This window comes from Ranitomeya imitator, chromosome 2 (assembly GCF_032444005.1).
Source record: "Ranitomeya imitator isolate aRanImi1 chromosome 2, aRanImi1.pri, whole genome shotgun sequence".
Lineage (NCBI taxonomy): Eukaryota > Metazoa > Chordata > Amphibia > Anura > Dendrobatidae > Ranitomeya > Ranitomeya imitator.
In genome coordinates, this window is record NC_091283.1 from 603,336,206 (window position 1) to 603,363,030 (window position 26,825).

The 26,825-nt window shown below is 44.1% G+C and overlaps 2 protein-coding genes across 2 annotated transcripts; both read left to right on the plus strand.

The window, feature by feature from the left end:
* Nucleotides 1-4,850: 4,850 nt before the first annotated feature.
* On the plus strand, nt 4,851-5,894 carry LOC138667625 (heat shock protein 30C-like). The gene has a single exon (XM_069755753.1). The coding sequence runs from the start codon at nt 5,030-5,032 to the stop codon at nt 5,645-5,647; it is 618 nt and encodes a 205-aa protein (XP_069611854.1). The 5' UTR covers nt 4,851-5,029; the 3' UTR covers nt 5,648-5,894.
* Nucleotides 5,895-21,923: 16,029 nt separating this feature from the next.
* On the plus strand, nt 21,924-22,844 carry LOC138667626 (heat shock protein 30C-like). The gene has a single exon (XM_069755754.1). It carries the CDS (start codon nt 22,088-22,090, stop codon nt 22,700-22,702), a length of 615 nt encoding a protein of 204 aa, XP_069611855.1. The 5' UTR covers nt 21,924-22,087; the 3' UTR covers nt 22,703-22,844.
* The last annotated feature ends 3,981 nt before the right edge of the window (nt 22,845-26,825 follow it).

Genomic DNA, 26,825 nt, shown 5'->3' on the forward strand with positions numbered 1-26,825 from the left:
TTCCAAGAAATGAAAGAGGCTTTATGTAAGCAACCCGTTCTGATGGCCCCAAACTTCAAGAAAGAGTTTATTCTTCAGACAGATGCCTCAGATGTTGGGGTGGGAGCAGTCCTTTCCCAAGAACTACATGGAGAGGAGCATCCTGTTCTCTATCTGAGTAGGAAGCTGTCCTCGTCTGAAAAGAACTACTCAGTCGTTGAAAAGGAGTGCTTGGCCATAAAATGGGCAGTCGACACATTACAGTACTATTTGCTGGGACGTAAATTTAGACTGATATCCGACCATGCCCCACTTAGGTGGATGAGGGAAACGAAGGGTAGAAATGCTAGGGTCACCCGTTGGTTCTTAGCCCTGCAGGACTTCTGTTTCCATGTGGAACATAGGGCCGGAAAGCTGCACGGTAATGCTGATGCCCTGTCAAGAATCCCTTGTCTAGTGGGAGAAAGTGCCAAGCCCCACGGCTTTAGGCAGAGGGGGGAGGTATGTAGCGTGGCTAAAGGATGTCTAATCGATGGGAGATATGTGTCTTATAGATGGCTTGTTGCTGTGATGTAACCATGGCTACCTATATGTGTTTCAGGACCTGTGGTGATGTCACAACCACATGTCTGGTCATGTGATGGGTTCTGGGTGTGGTTAGACATATAAAAGAAAGCCTAATGCTTAACACAGGTAGATATGTGTGGAGGTGAAACCCTCCTGAGTGTGTTACGGCTTCAGGACTGAGCCGGATGAACTGGACACTTGTTTTTCTTTACCTGAACCAAAGGCTATTTGTTTTCTGTTGTTTGCCACATGGTTTATGAAGCAATAAACCCAGTGAACTTTAAAGGAACACGTCTCCTGAGTGTCAGCCGTCGCAGCTGAGTGAGTGAAATCCCTACAATAGACATAGCATATTTTTCTCAGCCAAGAACTTTCTTAAAGGGGTTGTCTTGGAATAAGCATCAAGACTGCAGTCATTCTGCCGACTATATGAATATTAAATAAAGTGCAAGTGCTAACTCCCTGAAAGTCACATATAATAAATAGTAAGCGGGACTAATATGGATCCGTGTAAAGTGCAGTACTTACCCATACTGGAGCTGTGACTCCTGTCCTACCTCTGTTTTGTACATTGGATTGTTTGGTAAAACACATTCATTAATGTACAAAAAATTTAAAAATGAACAGGCAACATTTTTGTGTTGCTGTATGGTGGACTCCCAGAATCAATTCTATTGTTGGGCCCTAGGTACCTTATTGTGACACAGAGTGTACTGCAAAGGAGAAAATATATTTTACCTTGGATAAATTTATATAGATCACAATATATTGTACAGGTATTAGGGCGCAGTCAGGCCGACGTATAAATCGGACCGCAGAGCTCGGACTGGCCACGGCTCTCCCAACCTGAGCGTGACAGTATTGACCGATCTCGGTCCAATTTATATGACTGTCTAATTACACCCTCATAGAGAAGAGGAATAGTAGCAGCCACCTTTTGCGAATATAAAATGTTACTGTTCCTACATTTACAGTAATCTAAACATGGCAGCCTTAGAGCTGATGTATTGGTATATGGATATTTTCCAATGATAAATTTGATGTATCTACTATATAATTGTCTAAGGGTCACTTCCGTCTTTCTGTTTGTCTGTCCTTCTGTCTGTCACAGATATTCATTGGTCGCGGCCTCTGTCTGTCATGGAATCGAAGTCGCTGATTGGTCGCAGCAAAACAGCCACAACTAATCAGCGACGGGCACAGTGCGGCGGAAAAATGGCCGCTCCTTCCTCCCCGCAGTCAGTGCCCGCTCCATACTCCCCTCCAGTCAGCGCTCACACAGGGTTAATGGCTGCGTTACACCGCGTTATGTCACGGTGTAACGCACTCCATTAACACTGCTATTAACCCTGTGTGACCAACTTTTTACTATTGAGGCTGCCTATGCAGCTTCAATAGTAAAAAGATCTAATGTTAAAAATAATAATTAAAAAAAAATCGTTATATACTCACAGTCCGTCGGCCCCCGCATCCAGAAGCGGCCTTTACCGCTCCTCGCGGCACTCCAGTGACCGGTCCATGCATTGCGGTCTCGCGTGATGATGACGTGGCGGTCTCGCGAGACCACTACATCATCATCTCGCGAGACCGCAATACAATGCGCGACCAATCAGCGACATTGCCGCGGGATTTAAATCCCGCTTCGCTGATTGGTAGCGCCCAGCCGGCGCACGTGACCAATCAGCGACATTGGCGCGGGATTTAAATCCCGCTTCGCTGATTGGTCTCGCCCAGTCAACCTTGGTGTGAGATTTAAATCCCGCTTCGCTGATTGGTAGCGCACAGCAGTCGCGACCAATCAGCGACATTGCCGTGGGATTTAAATCCCGCTTCGCTGATTGCTTGCTCTCAGCTGGCGCAACCGATCAGCGACATTGCCGCGGGATTTAAATCCCGCTTCGCAGATCGGTCGCCCCCAGCCAGCGCACGCGACCAATCAGCGACATTGGCGCAGGATTTAAATCCCGCTTCGCTAATTGCTCGCGCCCAGCCGACATTAGTGCGGGATTTAAATCCTGCTTCGCTGATTGGTAGCGCCCAGCCGACATTGCTGCAGGATTTAAATCTTGCTTCGCTAATTGGTAGCGCCCAGCCGGCGCGCGACCAATCAGTGTTATTGGCGTGGGATTTAAATCCCGCTTAGCTGGTTGGTTGCGCCCAGCCGTCAATGGCGCGGGATTTAAATCCCACTTCGCTGATTGGTTGCGCCCAATCAGCGACATTGCTGCGGGATTTAAATCCCGCTTCCCTGATTGATCGTGTCCAGGTGTCATTGGCGTGGGATTTAAATCCCGCCTCCCTGATTGGTTGCGCTACCAATCAGCGACATTGCCGCGGGACTTTTTACTATTGAGGCTGCCTATGCAGCCTCAATAGTAAACAGATGTAATGATAAAAATAATAAAAAAACAAAAAACCTGCTATTCTCACCTTCCGTACTCCGACGTTGCGCTTGCGCCGGCCGCCATCTGCCGTTCCCAGAGATGCATTGCGAAATTATCCAGAAGACTTAGGGTATGTGCACACGTCAGGATTTTTAGCGTTTTTTGTGCGGAATTTCGCCATAAAAACGCTATAAATCCGGTAAAAAAACGCTAACATTATGCATCCTATCTTTTAGAAGGCATTCCGCATTTTTTGTGCAGATGTTAGCGTTTTTTTCCGCAAAAAAAACGCATCCTGCAAAAAATCCAGACATGCTCTATCTTTTTCCGGATTTTTTGCGGATTTCCTATCAAAAAGGTCATTCCAGAAAAAAAAAAACGCAAAAAACGCGCAAATTCCGCAAGAAATCTGCGCAAAAAAAGCACGCGGATTTCTGGCAGAATTCTCAGGATTTTGTCAGGAAAAAATCCTGACGTGTGCACATACCCTTAGCGGTCTCGCGAGACCGCTAAGTCATCTGGGTAATTTCGTAATGCATCCTGGGAACGGAAGATGGCGGCAGCCGCGCTTCTCGGCACATCTTCGCTGGATCTCAGGGGGTGAGTATATAACTATTTGTTATTTAAATTTCTTTTTTAACAAAGATATGGTGCCCACACTGCTAAATACTGCGTGGGCTGCGCTATATACTACATCGCTGCTATATACTACATGGGCAGTGTTATATACTCCGTGGGCTGTGTGATATACTGCATGGGCTGTGCTATATACTTTGTGCTTTGTGTTATATACTGCGTGGGCTGTGTTATACACCGCGTGGCTGCTATATACTACATGGGCAGTGTTCTATACTGCATGGGCTGTGTGATATACTGCGTGGGCTGTGCTATATACTGCGTGGCCTGTGTTATATACTGCGTGGCCTGTGTTATATACTACGTGCCCTGTGTTATATACTACGTGCCCTGTGTTATATACTACGTCGCCTGTGTTATATACTGCGTGGCTGCTATATACTGCGTGGGCTGTGTTATATAGTACGTGGGCTGTGTTATATACTGCGTGGGCTGTGTTATATACTGCGTGGGCAGTGTTATATACTGCATGGATTGTGTTATATAGTATGTGGGCTGTGTTATATAGTACGTGGGCTGTGCTATATACTACGTGGGCTGTGTTATATACTGCGTGGGCTGTGTTATATACTACGTCGCCTGTGTTATATACTGCGTGGCTGCTATATACTGTGTGGGCTGTGTTATATTCTATGTGGGCTGTTATATACTCTGTGGGCTGTGTTATAAACTCCGTGGGCTGTGTGATATACTGTGTGGGCTGTGTTATATACTATGTGGCCTGTGTTATATACTGCGTGGCTGCTATATACTGCGTGGGCTGTGTTATATACTCCGTGGGCTGTGTGATATACTGTGTGGCCTGTGTTATATACTATGTGGCCTGTGTTATATACTGCGTGGCTGCTATATACCGTGTGGCCTGTGTTATAAACTGTTTGGGCTGTGTTATATACTGCTTGGCCACTGTTATATACTGCGTGGCCTGTATTAACGCATCGGGTATTCTACAATATGTATGTATGTATATAGCAGCCACATAGTATATAGCACAGGTCACGTAATATTTGCTATATACTATGTGGCCTGTGCTATATACTATGTGGCTACTATATACATACATACATACATATTCTAGAATACCCTATCTGTTAGAATCGGGCCACCATCTAGTATTAATATAAGTGACAAAACAGTACAAGTGAGAACTTTCCAGCAATCTCCAGCAGTCACTTTTCTCCCTCCGCCCTCCTGTCAGGTCACTTATCCAGTCCATGCTGGAAGCTGCTGCACCGCCTCTTCCCTCCCCTCATGGATGATTCAGTGTTTGCACACAGGGCCCTCCCTTACACTCCATATACAGAGAGCACATGGAAGAGTCAGGAAGACACCAGAAGTCTCAGCAGTGAATATATAAGACACTGAGCTGGAATCACCAGCATTACTGAGCAGCAAGAAAGCAGCAGCTGACACATTGCGTCCAGCTCACCCGAGACAAGAAGCTTCAGCAAAATCAGCCAAAGATGTTTCCTCTCATCAGCGTTCTGCGGTCCTCATACAGCCCTCTGTGTGTCTGCAGGGAGCCGGCCCTCACTAACTGGCCGGCAGCACAACTCATGTTTGGCCTCCTGGATGATGACATGACGAGGAGAATGCAGCGTGTCCACCAGGTTTACCAGCTCCTGGCACAGGGCATAGGACGGACAGCCGATCTGAGCAGAAGCTCTGCAGCCACTGACAAGAACACTTCCACCACAGGCAACGAGGGGAAGGAAAACTTTGAGCTCAGCCTGGACTTCAGCGGCTTTTCTCCTGAGGAGGTGACAGTGAGAACAGAAGGCAGGAGACTCATTGTATCCGGAAAGTATGACAAGAAAAAGGAGACGGAGAATGGCGGCTATTTCCATGAGTACAAAGAGTGGAAGAGAGAAGCGGAGCTCCCGCAGGATGTCAGCCCCGAGGACGTTGTGTGCTCCTTGTCCAAGGATGGCCAGCTCCACTTTCTGGCTCCCAGACTGGCGCTGCCAGCTGCTGAAGAAAGATCTATTCCTATCACCCAGAGCCCAGGAGATGGACAACTGAGCCCCCCGGAGATCCAGAGCAGCAACCTAGAGGGAGAAAAAGGACTGGGGTCTTCCTGACTCCATATGGACAGTTACCCTATTCAGTGTCTTATATGTCTTTCTACCAAAGTCTGAAAATAGTAACATAATGTTTGTGGAAAATTATAATTAATTATTTTGCAATCAATAACTTTTTTTTCTGTCTAATAAAATGTTTTTAATATTTTATTTTAGTTTTATTATTCTGTATAATGGAAGGAATATGTTATTCCTTGTGAGATTTACACCTCGCTATTGACAGCAGCTACTATAAAAATCTATTGCTTAATATGGAAATCTTACACTTTCACTCTAAATATGAAACATAAGTACAGTTTTATTGGTGAAAATGCTAAAACAAGTTTCGGCAAATTTGAAAATGCCCATCTTCATTACACTGATTACTGTAGAGACATCAGGTCAAGCAGGGAAGGCTTTGACAAAGTGGGGCCTCAAATGCTAACATATTGCACTATTACACAGAAACATTTCAGTTACCGTATACAGTACAGACCAAAAGTTTGGACACATCTTCTCATTTAAAGATTTTTCTGTATTTTCATGACTATGAAAATTGTACATTCACACTGAAGGCATCAAAACTATGAATTAACACGTGGAATTATATACTTAACAAAAAAGTGTGAAACAACTGAAATTATGTCTTATATTCTAGGTTCTTCAAAGTAGCCACCTTTTGCTTTGATTACTGCTTTGCACACTGTTGGCATTCTCTTGATGAGCTTCAAGAGGTAGTCACCGGGAATGGTCTTCCAACAATCTTGAAGGAGTTCCCAGAGATGCTTAGCACTGTTGGCCCTTTTGCCTTCACTCTGTGGTCCAGCTCACCCCAACGCATCTCGATTGGGTTCAGGTCTGGTGACAGTGGAGGCCAGGTCATCTGGCATAGCACCCAATCACTCTCCTTCTTGGTCAAATAGCCCTTACACAGCCTGGAGGTGTGTTTGGGGTCATTGTCCTGTTGAAAAATAAATGATGGTCCAACTAAACGCAAACCGGATGGAATAGCATGCCGCTGGGAGATGCTGTGGTAGCCATGCTGGTTCAGTATGCCTTCAATTTTGAATAAATCCCCAACAGTGTCACCAACAAAGCACCCCCACACCATCACACCTCCTCCTCCATGCTTCACGGTGGGAACCAGGCATGTAGAGTCCATCCGTTCATTTTTTTTACATCGCACAAAGACACGGTGGTTGGAACCAAAGATCTCAAATTTAGACTCATCAGACCAAAGCAGAGATTTCCACTGGTCTAATGTCCATTTCTTGTGTTCGTTAGCCCAAAGAAGTCTCTTCTTCTTGTTGCCTGTCCTTAGCAATGGTTTCCTAGCAGCTATTTTACCATGAAGGCCTGCTGCACAAAGTCTCCTCTTAACAGTTGTTGTAGAGATGTGTCTGCTGCTAGAACTCTGTGTGGCATTGACCTGGTCTCTAATCTGAGCTGCTCTTAACCTGCTATTTCTGAGGCTGGTGACTCAGATAAACTTATCCTCAGAAGCAGAGGTGACTCTTAGTCTTCCTTTCCTGGGGCGGTCCTCATGTGAGCCAGTTTCTTTGTAGCGCTTGATGGTTTTTGCCACTGCACTTGGGGACACTTTCAAAGTTTTCCCAATTTTTCAGACTGACCTTCATATCTTAAAGTAATGATGGCCACTCATTTTTCTTTACTTAGCTGCTTTTTTCTTGCCATAATACAAATTCTAACAGTCTATTCAGTAGGACTATCAGCTGTGTATCCACCAGACTTCTGCACAACACAACTGATGGTCCCAACCCCATTTATAAGGCAAGAAATCCCACTTATTAAACCTAACAGGGCACACCTGTGAAGTGAAAACCATTTCCGGTGACTACCTCTTGAAGCTCATCAAGAGAATGCCAAGAGTGTGCAAAGCAGTCATCAAAGCAAAAGGTGGCTACTTTGAAGAACCTAGAATGTAGACATAATTTCAGTTGCTTCACACTTTTTTGTTAAGTATATCATTCCACATGTGTTAATTCATAGTTTTGATGCCTTTAGTGTGAATGTACAATTTTCATAGTAATGAAAATACAGAAAAATCTTTAAATGAAAAGGTGTGTCCAAACTTTTGGTCTGTACTGTATACTCGAGTATAAGCCGACCCGAGAATAAGCTGTCCCCCCTAATTTTGCCACAAAAAACTTATTGACTCAAGTATAAGCCTAGGGTAGGAAATGCAGCAGCTACCAGTGAATTTCAAAAATAAAAACAGTTACCAATAAAAGTTAAATTAATTGAGACAACATATAATGCTCCTTAAAGCTGTGCCACATATCATGCTCCATACAGTTCATTATGGCCCCATAAGATGCTCCATATAAAACGGTGCCACATATAATGCTCCATACAGTTCATTATTGCCCCATAGATGCTCCATATAAAGCTGTGCCACATACAATGCTCCATACCGTTAATTATTGCCCCATAGATGCTCCATATAAAGCTGTGCCATATATATAATGCTCTGTACCATTCATTATTGTCCCATAAGATGCTCCATATAAAGCTGTGCCCCATATATAATGATCTGTACTGTTCATTATTGCCCCATAAGATGCTCCATATAAAGCTGTGCCCCATATATAATGATCTGTACTGTTCATTATTGCCTCATAAGATGCTCCATATAAAGCTGTGCCCCATATAATGCTCTTTACCTTTTATTATTGCCCCATAAGATGCTCCATATAAAGCTGTGCCCCATATACAATGCTCTGTACCATTCATTATTGCCCCATAAGATGCTCCATATAAAGCTGTGCCCCATATATAATGCTGCTGCTGCAATAAAAAAAAAACGTCATACTCGCCTCTCTTGCTGCCCGCAGCTCCTCAGCGTCCTGTCTCTCCGCACTGACTGTTCAGGCAGAGAGCGGCGCGCACACTAGTACGTCATCGCGCCCTCTGACCTGAACAGTCAGAGCAAGAGGACGGGAAGACTGAGCGGCGCCCGGCGTGTGGAACACGGATAGGTAAATATGACCTACTTACCTGCTCCTGGCGTCCCTGGCTCCTTATCCCGGACATATGGTCTCCGGGCACTGCAGCCTCTTCCACTGTCAGCAGTCACAGTTACCGCTCATTACAGGAATGAATATGCGGCTCCACCCCTATGGGAGTGGAGTCCATATTCATAACTTTAATGAGCGGTCCCACGTGACCGCTGAACAGGGGAAGAGCTGCGGCACCCGAAGACCATGGGACAAGCAGGGACAGCGCCAGGAGCGCCGGAAGCAGGTAAGTATGCGACAGACCTCTCTCCCCCTCACCCACCGACCCTGCCACCGACCGTGACTAGAGTATAAGCCGAGAGGGGCACTTTCAGCCCAAAAATTTGGGCTGAAAATCTCGGCTTATACTCGAGTATATAAGGTATGCTCACATGCGCTGAGTTCAGATCATTAAACGAGTCTGATCAACAATATTGGTGTAGTTTGACGCTTGTTTCCTGTCCACTTTACACTATTTGAGCAACAATGATGGGGACAGAACGATCACTAGTAGATCAATCTGTCCCCATACATTATCATGTTATCAGCAGCATATCTGCACTTTTCACTTGGTGATGTGCAGCTGACAACAATTATTTTCCATTCGCCACGACAGCACCCACGAGAGAGGGGATCCGCCCCTAGGAACAGGAAACCTACAGAGAGATAAAAGGGGCGGCCCCCCCTCGCTCCTCAGTTGGTTTCCTGTTCCTAGAAGGGAACCCACAGAGAAAAACTCTATGGAGTACAGATGAAGAGGAAGGTCCGCCTGGATGCCGCCTGTCCGTCTCTGATGAGAGACAGGGGCTCCAGGACGGATGGACAGAGTCGGGGGTTCCTGCTGGCTCCCCCCTCATCTGCTATGGCGTGGAGCAACAATGTCCCTGCTGGGACATCGTTGTGAAGTATGACCGAGGAGGGGAAATGTACCTCAGGTAAGCGGTGCTGCCTTGTGTAGAAGCCGAGGTCGCTGTTTCCGATCCTGGATGGTGGTGAGAGCGGCCGGCAAGTGGCAGGGACGCCGGCGCTGAGCAGTGCAGCGGCGCTCCCTGGACTCAGAGGTCGCGTTACCACTTCCGGGGGCGGCGGTGCGGCCTAGCGATGGCGCCGGCGGGTGGAAGGAACGCCGGCGCATGCGCAGTGCGGCGACGCTCCCTGCACTCAGAGGTCGAGTTGCTACTTCCGGGGGCGCCGCCATATTGGATTTTATGAGCGATCCTCCCCCCTGGGCTGCACTACGGCGCTGGTAAGAGAAAAAAAAAAAAAATGGGAAAGGGGTGTGTGAGACCGGCGCTATAAATTGCAGCTCAGCTGTGTAGAAGGTGCGTTAACATGTCGTCTCATGAGGAGATTTGTGAGCGCCCTATGGAGGTATTGGTTGTACCCAGTGAAAAGGTCAGGAAGAGAGATGGTGCAAAAGTGAGCGACTCCACTGACAAGTCAGGGAGGAGGTCGTCCCGTGGCACACCCCAGGCCGAACAAAAGAGCCGAGACCCGGTATATAGAGATACTTCGGGGTGAGTGTTCATTTAACTTCATGAAAGCTTATGTTAGGTCTCCTCTCCTTATGTGTTTGTAGGGGAAAAGGACGGGGAAGACCAAGCACGTGCAGTGTGCAATATGTACTGAGCCCTTACCTGATGCTTATAGCAAAAAATAGGAAGAGTCCGTTAAAATGGATGAAATCCGCCTTATGATTCGGGAGGAGCTTCAAAGTTTGCGAAGCAGTCCGTCCGTAAATATTGAGAGGAGAGTTAGCAGAGCATCCTCGCCTAAAGCTGACACGTCGGCAGAAAGTGGGGAGGTCGAGTCAGATGTCTCTCAGTTATCAGATTCACCAGATGAAGAGGACTATGTCTGCTTTCCCACAGATGGCATAAATAACTTGGTTAAATCCGTAAGAAGTACTATGGGGGTTTCTGAATTAAAAGAACCTCAGACTCAGCAGGAGGTGATGTTCGCGGGTCTTTCTCAGCGAAAGGGCCATGTATTTCCGGTGAACCAGGCTATAAAGGACCTGGTCAAGAAAGAATGGAGTAAGGGTCAAAAGGGGTTTGTGCCAGTGTCCTGTAAGAGACGCTACCCCTTTGATGATGAGGACTTGGCCACTTGGGCTAAAGTACCGAAAGTTGATGCGGCTGTAGCATCTACTGCTCGCCGTTCCTCTTTACCGGTAGAGGATGCGGGTTCTTTGTCCGATCCAATGGACAGAAAATCTGATGCGCTTCTCAAAAAATCATGGGAAGCCTGTGTGACTGCATTTAAACCTGCAATCTCCGCTACATGTACCAGTAGATCCATGTTGGTCTGGCTGGATCAGCTAGATCAGAACATCAGAAGTGGCGTTTCCAGAGAAAAGTTGCGAGCCTCCATTCCATTAATCAAGGGGGCTGCGGCATTTATATCTGATGCCTCAATAGACTCTCTCCGCCTGGCGGCTAGATCAGCAAATCTCTCAAATACGGCTCGTCGAGCGTTATGGCTAAAGAATTGGAAGGGAGACGCCCAGTCCAGGGCTAAATTGTGTGCCATACCCTGCCAGGGTGAGTACCTCTTTGGATCTGTCCTGGATGACATACTCACTAAGGCGGGCGAAAGGAAAAAAGGGTTTCCTAATCCCTTTATTCCTTCCTACAGAAGAGCGTTCAGAAAGCCACCATTTGGAAGGAAAGGAGGCTTTAAAGACCGCTGGAGTAACAGGGAGTTCAGGCAGAAGGGCAATCTGTTCAATAAGCGTCCCTTCAGACCAGCGGATAAATTCCGTGAACCCTATTCCACCAGTGGGCGGTAGACTACTACAATTTGTGGAACAATGGAGAGAGATAACGGCTAATACATGGGCCTTAAATTTAATTTCATCAGGTCTCACTTTAGACCTCATCCGGACACCTCCGGATTCTTTTCTTCTTACATCCCTGAAATCCAGGCTGCAGCAAGAAGCACTGGAAACTGAAATCAAGTCTCTTTTGTCTAAACAAGTATTAATAAAAGTTCCACCATCTGAAATAGGAAAAGGCTTTTATTCTCCCTTATTTCTAATAACTAAGCCGGATGGGTCCTTTAGGACTATATTTAATTTAAGAAAGTTAAACACCTTCATAAGACCTAAAGCCTTTAAAATGGAGTCCATTCGATCAGCCATTAAAAATCTATTTCCCAACTGTTACATGGTGGTGCTGGATCTTAAGGATGCTTACTACCATCTGCCTATACACCAGTTACACCAGCAGTTTCTCAGGGTAGCAGTTGTGTTAGATGGTCAGGTTTGTCATCTGCAATATAGGGCAATGCCCTTTGGCCTATCTTTGGCTCCGAGGGTCTTCACTAAATTATTGTTAGAGGTAATGTCTTTTCTGAGGTTAAAGGACACACTAATCATCCCGTATTTAGATGATCTTCTAATAGTGGGTAGAGACTCCCTACAGTGTGAACAGAGATTGAAGAGGTAGCCGTTTCATTACAATCTCTTGGTTGGATTATTAATTGGGAGAAATCCAGACTCCGGCCTGTTACATGTCAGAAGTTCCTTGGCCTCCTTTTAGATTCGGTTGATCAAGTATGTTGCCTGCCAGATAGTAAAAAGACCTCCATAATTGATAAAGTGAACTTAGCAATCAATAGGCGTAGTATGACTTTGAGAAGCGCCATGTCATTGCTGGGGTCTTTAACTTCTTGTATTCCTGTAGTTGAGTGGGCACAGTTTCATACCAGGCAGCTGCAGAGATTTATATTACAGGAGAATATTGAGAATCAGGGTCGTTTAGATCAGATAGGTTTTTCTTCCAACAGAAGTGGTACACTCCCTCACATGGTGGTTAGATTGGGGAAATCTGTCAAAAGGAGTCCTGTGGGTAATCACTCCTTCAAATATAGTTACCACAGATGCTAGTCCTGAAGGTTGGGGTGCACATTTTCGAGATCAGATGGTCCAGGGACTCTGGTCCAGATCAGAGTATAGTGATTCTTCTAACGTTAAAGAGTTGAGAGCTGTATATTATTCCCTGCTCCACTTTCTTCCTCAGCTGCGAGGCTCTCACACAAGGGTCCTCTCCGACAACACCTCTGCGGTGGCCTATCTAAACCGTCAAGGAGGTACACGGTCGGACACTCTCATGGAGGTGACATCAGACATCATAATGCTAGCCGAAGGTCATCTGTTGTCCTTATCAGCGGTACACATAAGAGGGGTAGACAACTTTCAGGCCGATTTTCTCAGTCGTCATACTCTTCATCAAGGGGAATGGATGCTCAACAGGAAGATTTTCAAAATGATAACAGCCCGATGGGGCATGCCTCAAATAGACTTGTTCTCAACAAGATCCAATCGACAGGTCAGGATGTTTGCCTCCCTATGCAGGCTAGACAATCCAGACATATTAGATGCCCTTCAGGTACCATGGACATTCGACCTGGCATACGCTTTTCCCCCATGGAATCTATTGCCCATGGTGATAAGGAAGATAAGAGAGGAAGGGGCAAGAGTTGTCTTAATAGCCCCCTTTTGGCCCAAGAGGCCATGGTTTTCATGGCTCAGAGCCATGTCAGTGACAGACCCGTGGATTCTGCCTCTGGCCGACAACATGCTGTCTCAAGGTCCGTTTTTCCATCCTCAAGTGAAGGGCATGAACTTAACTGCCTGGAATTTGAGAGGCAATTACTAAGTAGAAAAGGGTTTTCTAGTGGAGTGATAGATACCCTTATGAAGAGTAGAAAGCCTTCTACCACCAAAATTTATGTTAGAATCTGGAAAAAATTTCTTCAATTTCACACTACACAAATTTCTTCAGAGGTGCCTATATTTTCAATACTGGAGTTTTTGCAAAAAGGACTAGAATTGGGACTTTCGGTTAATACTTTGAAAGTTCAGATTTCAGCGTTAGGGGCCCTCTTCAGTTATGATATCGCAGGTGATAGATGGATATCCCGTTTTATATCTGCATGTGAACGGTCGAAACCAATAAATATTCCACAGGTGCCCCAGTGGGATCTATCTTTGGTCCTGGATGCATTGACACAAAGCCCGTTTGAGCCTATTCATGCAGCCTCATTAAAGAACATCTCGTTAAAAGCGATATTGTTAGTAGCATTGGTATCAGCTAGAAGAGTAAGTGATCTGCAGGCATTGTCAATCGATCCTCCATACCTATCTATAACACCTGATAGAATAATTTTGAAAACAGACCCATGTTACCTGCCTAAGGTGGCCACTAGTTTTCATAGGTCCCAGGAGATCCTATTACCTACCTTTTATAAAGACCACTCATCTCCAGAGGAAGTAAGACTTCATACCCTAGATGTTAAGAGGACTATTCTAGCCTATTTAGAGAGAACTAGGGACTGGAGGAAGAGTAGGGCCCTGTTTGTGTCTTTTCAGGGTAAAACCAAAGGATCCAGAGTCACGAAGGGGACGTTATCTCGTTGGATCAGAGAAGCCATAACCTTGGCTTACAGAGCCAAAGGAAGAGATCCTCCGATGCATGTGGGGGCTCATTCCACAAGGGCCGTATCAACTTCCTGGGCAGAAAGGGCGAACGTGCCAATAGAACTCATATGTAAGGCCGCAACTTGGGCTTCACCGGGCACCTTTTATAAGCACTATAGATTAGACCTATCTGCTGCTTCTGATCTCTGAAAATCTCTCGTGGGTGCTGTCGTGGCGAATGGAAAATACCGGATTACTCACCGGTAATGCTCTTTTATAGAGCCCACGACAGCACCCATTCACATCCCTCCCTTTTCTTTGTATAGTTGCACGTGGTGCTTTTTTGGTGAGGTGTAAATATTAGAAAGATGTAGTATAAGGTTGTAAATATGTATATATGTATATATACCTGGACCTATTAACTAAAACCTGGCGGCGGTTCCTCCTATTCTCTGTAAAACAACTGAGGAGCGAGGGGGGGCCGCCCCTTTTATCTCTCTGTAGGTTTCCTGTTCCTAGGGGCGGATCCCCTCTCTCGTGGGTGCTGTCGTGGGCTCTATAAAAGAGCATTACCGGTGAGTAATCCGGTATTTTTGTACCAGCATAAATAATCCAATCACTGGATGAATAGGCAGCATTTTGCTTGTTTAGTATAATGCATCCATTAGTCCTCCACATAGTATAATGCAACACAAAGTCCTTGATATAGTATAATGCACACCCCATAGTTCTCCATATAGTACAATATGCCCCAGAGTCCTCCACATAGTTTAATGTGCCCCAAAGCCCTTAATATAGTACAATGCATCCCCTAGTCAACCATATTTTTTAATGCACCCCTATAGTCCTCTATATAGTATAATGCACACTCCATATTCCTCCATACAGTATAATGCAGCCCCTATACAGTACATACAGCATAATTCACAGCCTATAGTCCTTGATAGAGGGTAATGCAGCCCCTTGCTATTACTGCCATTGCTTCCTATTACAAATGCAGAAAGATAAGACATGTGCAAGGTGCCAGTCAAATAGTTTGTTGTCCAGACAGATGCATCTGATGTTGGGCTAGGGGCAGTCTTTTTGCAGGAGGTTAATGGAGAGGAGCACCCTATCACATACTTGAGCGGGAAGCTGTCCCTTTGTGAGAGATATTACTTGATTTTCAAAAAAAGAGTGCTTGGTGATAACTGGGTACTGAATGCCCTAATGTTCTATTTTAGGGACGGAAGTTAAGGTATAAGACCATGCCCCATGGAGATGGATGCAAGAGACGAACGAGAACAATCCCTTGGTAATTAGGTGGTTCTTGGCTTTGCAGGAATTTAGCTTCCATGTAGAGATCAGGCCCGGAAGGCAGCATGGGCATGCGGATGCACTGTCAAAGGTGCATTGTTGACAGAAAGTGCCAAGCCTCCCAACTTTGGACAGAGGGGGGCATGTAAGGTGGCAGCTGGACAGGTACTGGACAGGAGATATGTGTCACCGTGGTGCCAAGCCTCAGTGATGTAGTATTTGGAGAAGTAGGCTCCAGCACATTTAGTGCTGAGTGGTGTATTTCAATGAGCCTGGATTTTGGGTCCAGGTTTTAGGAACGGCCATAGAACTGGAAGGAACTGGCCGTTTCCTTATATCCATGTGGCTGTAAGCAGAGGGAACATATGCTGCTTTGTTTTGGGGGGGCCAGTTTTCTTCAATGCTTGAGTTGTTAGCCGCAGTTATGGTGACTGGGTAAGCATAAATAAAGAAGATGGCAACTAAATGGTGAGGGACAATGTATATTCATCAGATCTATCTTATTTTTATACTGAGCACCACCTTGTTGCATTTGATTCCCCACACCTGAAGATTCACTTAAGAGAAACGGACCTATTTTGGTCATGTAATGTGGGTAAATTCAATAGAAAATGAGATGCTACTCAGAATAGTCAGTGGTAAAGGGAAACAGGACACTAAAGAGCCCTTGGTTGGATACCATAAAGATTGACACAGTAAAGAACATCAAGAAATAGGAAAAAGAAGCTGTGGAAAACAGGAAAGCCTGGCGAGAATTGGCCTACAGAATATGGCTTGGACACAAAAAATTGAAAGAATTAGAATCACACCTAAAAACATTAGTAATGTGGATTGCAAGCTCTGGTTAAGAATTACCTGCATTGGATTTTTCTTCTCTGTTCACATTTACATTTCTATATACCTTTTCAATAGTTCAATTTCGCAACCATACACCACACGCGGTCTTGTGCTGTATCTTCCTTTCAGTGTGCTTACCTACAAACGTAGCATTCTTGGTTACAGGTTTTTGTTGGAAAGAATAGTGTTAACAAACATCAATTAAAAAAAGAAAATTATACACACACTTTACTTTTGGCATACCTGGTTTACCAATCCTGAATTTTCTTATTAAATAATGACACAGTGTAATTTATGTGTTGTTTTGCATCTGAGGTTGCATTTACATCTTTTTAGCCCCTTCCCAACATGTGCTGTATATATACGGCGCTAAGGGAGCTGCGCTCCTGCAAACCGCCGTATATATGATAATAATCCTTTATGGATGAGCAATATAATACTGATATTTTTTTAACAATTTTTTAGAGGGTTATTTACCACCAAATGTACCCCAGAGCACATAAAAATATATGGATGAGTAATTGAATCCAGAAATATGTTTCAACACTTTTTTGTAGTTGTACATACCATCGTAATGTAACAATAACCACATTCAACTGTACGGATGACGGATGACTAATGTAATGCAGAAAAATGTATTTAACAAATATTTTGAAAGTTTAGTTCAGGTACTTCTACACCCATAAAAACTTGCACAAACTACACATCAGTAAAAAATCATAAGGACAGTCATCCCTAAAACCTTGAAAGGCAACAACTGGAAGGCCTCCCTCAAATATTTTTGAAGTGTAGTTGCTGTACTCTTACACTTATAAATGATTTGTAGTAAGTAGAAAGCCAGGAAAAATTACAATGAAGGTAATACAGTAATCCTCTTCAGTTGTCCGCTGCTTCTTCTTCTTTTTCCTCGGGAGGCTGAGGGGACTATCTCCGACTGATTCCTGCAGCCTAATTCCCAGGTGCCTGAGCTATAAGTGACTTGGCATCCGGTAGTGCCGGAGCCCCAGACATATAGAAATGGGAAATGTTAGGAATCCCATCGTGCTGCCACAAATATGTCAAGGATGCCACCGGATCCCACCAATCTGTCATGGTTCACGGGGGAGATACCTTTATCATCTCCGCCACTCACACCAATATGTCACAAACCGGGGATGTTTGGTTGCCCCTGATTCCTTTTGAAGGGGATTTATCTATATCCCACTTCCCAGATACGGTTTAGAACTTGCAGCTCTCTTGTGCCCCCTTACCCTCAGGTCAGTCAGGGTACTTCAGATAGGGTAATTAGTCACCAGAAAGGCTACCTGCTATGTACTGAATATTGGGCACGCTGCAGCGAGGGTGATATAACTACTCCCACACAGGCAGGAACAATAATTATCAACGCCGCCAGTTGCTGCAAAAATGCCTGATTGCACAGGACAAATTATGCTGCTACCAGCTCCAATTTTCCAAGGATTAATGGGTCCGGAGCCAACTCAAATCGGTAGCGTAATTCACCTCAGAGGAGGCAACAATTCGTATAGAGCAGAGAGAGGCAAGCTAGTAAATTGTATATTTTACTTAAAAAAAGATAGGCAGTGTTTACAAAGTATTAAAAAGATTCAGTATTATAAAGAAGACAATTCATATGTACAATACAATTACAAATAAACAGAGATTAAAATTGAAAGAACACTTACATTTCACTCAGATCATTTCATATGTTGACTGGCCGTGTGCAAAGGAGGGGGTGTCACATCTAGATGCATACCACACATCTAGACAGCTGCTAGACCCCGGACACAAGACACTGCAAAACTGCTGTCTCATTCACTTATTTCCTTGCCTAAAACCCAGGCACTCCCATTTTGATGACCTCACTTAGAGGCTGAAACCTCCCCTGTCCTTGGAGCTATGGTAACTATTTTTATGCATAACTTGCTGTGCGAACCTCCCATAAGTACGACATCATGCTCATGATGTTACCTACGTCAGGGGCATTCTTGTAAGTGTGAAGATGGAGTAATTACATGAACCTCTTTCTGAGAAATCCGCACTTTGCCTTCGTTGCATTCAGCTTCTAGCACTTTCAGTGAGTGATAGATCTATCGCTGGACATCCGGAATATATAATTCTTATATTTCTAGCCCGGATCAGTGCCACTATATCTCACATTAATAGAACAAAGAATCTTAACTTAGAAAGTACCAGTTTTGCCAGTATTTGATGGGAGGGGGGAATGAGGAGTCTAGGGAGAATGGTTTGCCAAGCATAGAGCTATAAAAATTATTTTGCTGGGAGGGAAAATGAGGGGATTTGGGTTACACATACAGAAGCAGCAGGCAGAGTGAGAGAAGGGGGGGTCGGAATGGCCCGCAGCGTTTCTTGTAAAGTTAGGTAGATACTCAAACATGGCATATTCACATTATCGTGACAGGCAACAGTCCCCTTTGTCACCTGCAGCATCGCCTGCTCCTGCACAGGAGGTGGGGAACCCAAAGGCCAGTACGATCTCTCGGGGGTGGTAGTAGCCCCATCTTGAGCCATCTTGAGGAGCCACTCTCACGCCCATTAATTCTTCAAGAAGGGTTCATCCTGCTTTCTTCCTTCTGGGATCAGACCCACCGTATATCAGTGATGTTGACTCTCCATTTTGAAGAGTGTGACCCTTGTTCCAGCTGTCAGCTTTTGCAGCCTTTGAGACAAGTGTTTCGTCTCTACTATTCGATGGTTGAACTAAATGTGATGGCGGGTCCCAAATTCTTCAATGGACCCCTTCTTCGCTGCTGGTCATGCATAATGACAACCCCCCAGGATGCCAACTGTCGGTACCTTGCATCTAGCGAGCCCTATAAGTCGACCCAAGTATAAGCCGAGGCACATAATTTTACCACAGAAAACTGGGAAAACTTATTGACTCGATTATAAGAATGTATGGTTCTTAATTACTATCCTTGTATGCATGGCTCCTCATCCCTATCCTGGTTTGCATGGCTCCTCATCCTCATCCCAATCCCAATCCTGGTCTGCATGGCTCATCATCCCTATTCTAGTCTGCATGGCTCCTCATCCCTATCTTTGTATGCATGGCTCCTCATCCCTATCCTTGTATGCATGGCTCTTCATCCTCATCCCAATCCTGATCTGCATGGCTCGTCATCCCTATTCTAGTCTGCATGGCTCCTCATCCCTATCCTGGTCTGCATGTCTCCTAATCCCTATCCTTGTATGCATGGCTCCTCATCCCTATCTTTGTATGCATGGCTCCTCATCCCTATCCTTGTATGCATGGCTGCTCATCCCTAACCTGGTCTGCATGGCTCCTCATCTCTATCTTTGTATGCATGGCTCTTCATTTCTATCCTTTTATGCATGACTCCTCATTCCTATCCTTGTATGCATGGCCCCCATCAAAAAACATTAAATATTCGCCATGGAATAAATGGTGCTATAACAATAAATAATAATAATAATAATAAAAAAATAAACCATTATACTTATGTTCCTGCCCTCCCTCGCAGTGTCTTGTACTGCTGCCAACAGCTGCTTTATGCTTGTAAGCAGTGCATAGCAGTGACATCATATCATGCTATTAAGTAATGCACAGAGTCAGCCACAGCCGCCGGGCAGCACAAGTGATCGCATGGCCGCTGCAGGAAGCCAGCGGCTGCGGCTGACACTGTGCACGCTATTACAGAGAAATGAATATTCACTGCCAACACAGTGAATATTCATTTATCTTTAGCAGTGGGCACAGAAGTTAGACACAGCAGCCGGCTCCTGCCTCCTGTGACCCGCTGCTCCGCCGTTCTCCCTCCATCTTCTGGACCCTCACTCGAGTATAAGTCTAGGGAGGCATTTTCAGCTCAAAAAATGTGCTGAGAAACTCGGCTTATACTCGAGAATATATGGTATGTATCACAGAAATGTACCGCAGACCACGGAATACTGTGTGGGTGAATAATTTAGTCCAGAAAATTTTGAAAAGCTTTTTTGTAGTGTTAGATATCACACTTAGGAACACTTTATGGGTGAGTAGTTTAACCCATAAACATTTTGAAACTTTATTTTGGAGTGTTAGATGTTACAGAAATGTACCGCACACCACAGAACACTGTATAGGTGGGAAATGTAGAACAATGCATGTAATACTCTATTGATGACAATATAATCAATTTTTCCAGTGAAAAAAAGATCACAACGGTCACATGCAGCACCTATATATTTAATTATCAATGGACTGTGAAGCACTCAGTCCTGCTTTGAGCTTTATTCTTCAACTCTCCCTGCTCCTGCAACTGTCCCTAGTCTAAAGGCACTATATATAATGCAAAGAGCAAAGCCCAATATTAACCCTTAGAAGGTCTGTTAGTATGATGGTTCAGCATCAGTATCAACACTAGAGGATTGAGATTAGTTAAAAAGTACACACATAGGCCTGGATAACTGCTCTCTACCTCCAATATGAACTGTCCCTGAGCTGTGCAATGGTGTCAGTGAGCCGAGCTTGGTGGCACCTGGCCTTTTATACCCCTGATGATGTAATACATCCAGCCAATCACAGTAATGCCACTACCAAGATGGCTTCAACATTACAGTGACTCATAGGCAATCCCCAAAAGCGTATTGGCTGTGTAGTAGGCGTTAAACATGCGGGGTGGGGATTTGAGTTTTAAATCGAACACCGCCTAATGCTCGCTGAGTAACAAGCATATCCAATCACTCAGGTACTCGAGTGATTTCCAAGTATCACAGAGCACGTTAGCTCATCCCTAATTATCATCTATCAATAGAATTAGTAATTTAATTGTTCTTAAAATAAAAACTTACTTTTATCTAGTGAGTGCACAATACAGTTCAAACACTGAATAGATATAGCATATTTTTCTCAGCCAAGAACTATCTTAAAGGGGTTGGGTTGTCTAGGAATAAGCATCAAGACTGCAATCATTCTGCCGACTGTATGAATATTAAATAAAGTGCAAGTGCTAACTCCCTGAAAGTCACATATAATAAATAATAAGCGGGACTAATATGGATCCGTGTAAAGTGCAGTACTTAGCCGTACTGGAGCTGTGACTCCTGTCCTACCTCTGTTTTGTACACTGGATTGTTTAGTAAAACACATTCATTAATGTACAAAAAATTTAAAAATGAACAGGCAATATTTTTGTGTTGCTGTATGGTGGACTCCCAGAATCAATTCTATTGTTGGGCCCTAGGTACCTTATTGTGAGACAGATTGTGCTGCAAAGGAGAAAATATATTTTACCTTGGATAAAGTTATATAAATCACAATATATTGTACAGGTATTAGGACGCAGTCAGACTGACTTTATAAAACTGGCCACGGCTCTCCCCACCTGAGCGTGACAATTTTGACCGATCTCGGTCCAATTTATATGACTGTCTAATTACACCCTCATAGAGGAGTAGTAGCAGCCACCTTTTGAAAATATAAAATGTTACTGTTCTTTCATTTCCAGTAATTTATACATGGCAGCCTTAGAGCTGATGTATTTGTATATGGATATTTTCCAATGATAAATTTGATGTATATTAATATAAGTGACATAACAGCACAAGCGAGAACTTTCCAGCAATCTCCAGCAGTCACTTTTCTCCCTCCGCCCTCCTGTCAGGTCACTTATCCAGTCCATGCTGGAAGCTGCTGCACCGCCTCTTCCCTCCCCTCATGGATGATTCAGTGTTTGCACACAGGGCCCTCCCTTACACTCCTTATACAGAGAGCACATGGAAGAGTCAGGAAGACACCAGAAGTCTCAGCAGTGAATATATAAGGCTCTGAGCTGGAATCACCAGCATTACTGAGCAGCAAGAAAGCAGCAGCTGACACATTGCGTCCAGCTCACCCGAGACAAGAAGCTTCAGCAAAATCAGCCAAAGATGTTTCCTCTCAGCGTTCTGCGGTCCTCATACAGCCCTCTGTGTGTCTGCAGGGAGCCGGCCCTCACTAACTGGCCGGCAGCACAACTCATGTTTGGCCTCCTGGATGATGACATGATGAGGAGAATGCAGCGTGTCCACCAGGTTTACCAGCTCCTGGCACAGGGCATGGGACGGACAGCCGATCTGAGCAGAAGCTCTGCAGCCACTGACAAGAACACTTCCACCACAGGCAACGAGGGGAAGGAAAACTTTGAGCTCAGCCTGGACGTCAGCGGCTTTTCTCCTGAGGAGCTGACAGTGAGAACAGAAGGCAGGAGACTCATTGTATCCGGAAAGTATGACAAGAAAAAGGAGACGGAGAATGGCGGCTATTTCCATGAGTACAAAGAGTGGAAGAGAGAAGCGGAGCTCCCGCAGGATGTCAGCCCCGAGGACGTTGTGTGCTCCTTGTCCAAGGATGGCCAGCTCCACTTTCTGGCTCCCAGACTGGCGCTGCCAGCTGCTGAAGAAAGATCTATTCCTATCACCCAGAGCCCAGGAGATGGACAACTGAGCCCCCCGGAGATCCAGAGCAGCAACCTAGAGGGAGAAAAAGGACTGGGGTCTTCCTGACTCCATATGGACAGTTACCCTATTCAGTGTCTTATATGTCTTTCTACCAAAGTCTGAAAATAGTAATGTTTGTGGAAAAAGATAATTAATTATTTTGCAATTAATAACTTTTTTCTGTCTAATAAAATGCTTTTTAATATTTTATTTTAGCTTTATTATTCTGTATAATAGAAGGAATATGTTATTCCTTGTGAGATTTACACCTCGCTATTTACAGCAGCTACTATAAAAATCTATTGCTTAATATGGAAACATTACACTTTCACCCTAAATAAGAAAAGTACAGTTTTATTGGTGAAAATGCTAAAGCAAGTTCCGGCAAATTTGAAGATGCCCATCTTCATTACACTCATTACTGTAGAGACATGAGGTCAAGCAGGGAAGGTATTAGACAAAGTGGGGTCCTGGGTAAGAGTTTACAGTGGGGCCCCAAATGCTAACATATTGCACTATTACACATAAATATTTTGGTTATATTTACATGAGCTGAGTTCAGACCGTTAAACAAGTGTAATTGATAATATTGGGGTAGTTCGACGCTTGTTTCCTGTCCACTTTACACTATTTGAGCAACAATGATGGGGACAGAACAATCACTAGTAGATCAATCTGTCCCCATACATTATCATGTTATCAACAGCATAGCTGCACTTTTCACTTGGTGATATGCAGCTGACAACAATGATTTTTGTTCCAGAATAAACAATCCAATCACTGGATGAATAGGCAGCATTTTGCTTGTTTTGTATAATGCATCCCATAGTCCTCCACATAGTTTAATGTCCCCCATATTCCTTAATATAGTACAATGCATCCCCTAAGTCAACCATATTTTTAATGCACCCCTATAGTCCTCTATATAGTATAATGCACACTCCATAGTCCTCCATGCAGTGTAATGAAGCCCCTATAAAGTACATACAGCATAATTCACAGCCTATAGTCCTTGATAGAGGATAATGCAGCCCCTTGCTATTACTGCCATTGCTTCCTGTATACACATGCAGACAGATAAGACGTGTACAAGGTGCCAGTCAAACAGTTTGTTATCCAGACAGATGCATCTGATGTTGGGCTAGGGGCAGTCTTGTTGCAGGAGGTTAACGCTGAGGAGCACCTCATCACATACCTGAGCACGAAGCTGTCCCTTTGTGCGAGATACTACTTGATTTTCAAAAAAGAGTGCTTGGTGATAAATGGGTACTGAATGCCCCAATGTACTATTTTTAGGGACGGAAGTTTAGATATCAGACCATGCCCCTCAGAGTTTGATGCAAGAGATGGACAGGAACAATCCCTTGGCAATTAGGTGGTTCTTGGCTTTGCAGGAATTTAGTTTCCATGTAGAGAGTAGGCCCGGAAGACAGCATGGGTATGCGAATGCACTGTCAAAGGTCTATTGAATGTTGACAGAAGGTGCCAAATTACCCTACTTTGGACAGTGGGGGGTATGTAAGATGACAGGTAACATAGTAACATAGTTAGTAAGGCCGAAAAAAGACATTTGTCCATCCAGTTCAGCCTATATTCCATCATAATAAATCCCCAGATCTACGTCCTTCTACAGAACCTAATAATTGTATAATACAATATTGTTCTGCTCCAGGAAGACATCCAGGCCTCTCTTGAACCCCTCGACTGAGTTTGCTATCACCACCTCCTCAGGCAAGCAATTCCAGATTCTCACTGCCCTAACAGTAAAGAATCCTCTTCTATGTTGGTGGAAAAACCTTCTCTCCTCCAGACGCAAAGAATGCCCCCTTGTGCCTGTCTCCTTCCTTGGTATAAACAGATCCTCAGCGAGATATTTGTATTGTCCCCTTATATACTTATACATGGTTATTAGATCGCCCCTCAGTCGTCTTTTTTTTCTAGACTAAATAATCCTAATTTCGCTAATCTATCTGGGTATTGTAGTTCTCCCATCCCCTTTATTAATTTTGTTGTCCTCCTTTGTACTCTCTCTAGTTCCATTATATCCTTCCTGAGCACCGGTGCCCAAAACTGGACACAGTACTCCATGTGCGGTCTAACTAGGGATTTGTACAGAGGCAGTATAATGCTCTCATTATGTGTATCCAGACCTCTTTTAATGCACCCCATGATCCTGTTTGCCTTGGCAGCTGCTGCCTGGCACTGGCTGCTCCAGGTAAGTTTATCATTAACTAGGATCCCCAAGTCCTTCTCCCTGTCAGATTTACCCAGTGGTTTCCCGTTCAGTGTGTAATGGTGATATTGATTCCTTCTTCCCATGTGTATAACCTTACATTTATCATTGTTAAACCTCATCTGCCACCTTTCAGCCCAAGTTTCCAACTTATCCAGATCCATCTGTAGCAGAATACTATCTTCTCTTGTATTAACTGCTTTACATAGTTTTGTATCATCTGCAAATATCGATATTTTACTGTGTAAACCTTCTACCAGATCATTAATGAATATGTTGAAGAGAACAGGTCCCAATACCGACCCCTGCGGTACCCCACTGGTCACAGCAACCCAGTTAGAGACTATACCATTTATAACCACCCTCTGCTTTCTATCACTAAGCCAGTTACTAACCCATTTACACACATTTTCCCCCAGACCAAGCATTCTCATTTTGTGTACCAACGTCTTGTGCGGCACGGTATCAAACGCTTTGGAAAAATCGAGATATACCACGTCCAATGACTCACCGTGGTCCAGCCTATAGCTTACCTCTTCATAAAAACTGATTAGATTGGTTTGACAGGAGCGATTTCTCATAAACCCATGCTGATATGGAGTTAAACAGTTATTCTCATTGAGATAATCCAGAATAACATCCCTCAGAAACCCTTCAAATATTTTACCAAAAATAGAGGTTAGACTTACTGGCCTATAATTTCCAGGTTGACTTTTAGAGCCCTTTTTGAATATTGGCACCACATTTGCTATGCGCCAGTCCTGCGGAACAGACCCCGTCACTATAGAGTCCCTAAAAATAAGAAATAATGGTTTATCTATTACATTACTTAGTTCTCTTAGTACTCGTGGGTGTATGCCATCCGGACCCGGAGATTTATCTATTTTAATCTTATTTAGCCGGTTTCGCACCTCTTCTTGGGTTAGATTGGTGACCCTTAATATAGGGTTTTCATTGTTTCTTGGGATTTCACCTAGCATTTTATTTTCCACCGTGAATACCGTGGAGAAGAAGGTGTTTAATATGTTAGCTTTTTCCTCGTCATCTACAACCATTCTTTCCTCACTATTTTTTAAGAGGCCTACATTTTCAGTTTTTATTCTTTTACTATTGATATAGTTGAAGAACAGTTTGGGATTAGTTTTGCTCTCCTTAGCAATGTGCTTCTCTGTTTCCTTTTTGGCAGCTTTAATTAGTTTTTTAGATAAAGTATTTTTCTCCCTATAGTTTTTTAGAGCTTCAATGGTGCCATCCTGCCTTAGTAGTGCAAATGCTTTCTTTTTACTGTTAATTGCCTGTCTTACTTCTTTGTTTAGCCACATTGGGTTTTTCCTATTTCTAGTCCTTTTATTCCCACAAGGTATAAACCGCTTACACTGCCTATTTAGGATGTTCTTAAACATTTTCCATTTATATCTGTATTCTTGTTTCTGAGGATATTGTCCCAGTCTACCAGATTAAGGGCATCTCTAAGCTGGTCAAACTTTGCCTTCCTAAAGTTCAGTGTTTTTGTGACTCCCTGGCAAGTCCCCCTAGTGAAAGACAGGTGAAACTGTACAATATTGTGGTCGCTATTTCCTAGATGCCCGACCACCTGCAGATTTGTTATTCTGTCAGGTCTATTAGATAGTATTAGGTCTAAAAGTGCTGCTCCTCTGGTTGGATTCTGCACCAATTGTGAAAGATAATTTTTCTTGGTTATTAGCAGAAACCTGTTGCCTTTATGGGTTTCACAGGTTTCTGTTTCCCAGTTAATACTCGGGTAGTTAAAGTCCCCCATAACCAGGACCTCATTATGGGTTGCAGCTTCATCTATCTGCTTTAGAAGTAGACTTTCCATGGTTTCTATTATATTTGGGGGTTTGTAACAGACCCCAATGAGACTTTTGTTATCATTTTTCCCTCCATGAATTTCGACCCATATGGATTCGACATCCTCATTCCCTTCGCTAATAT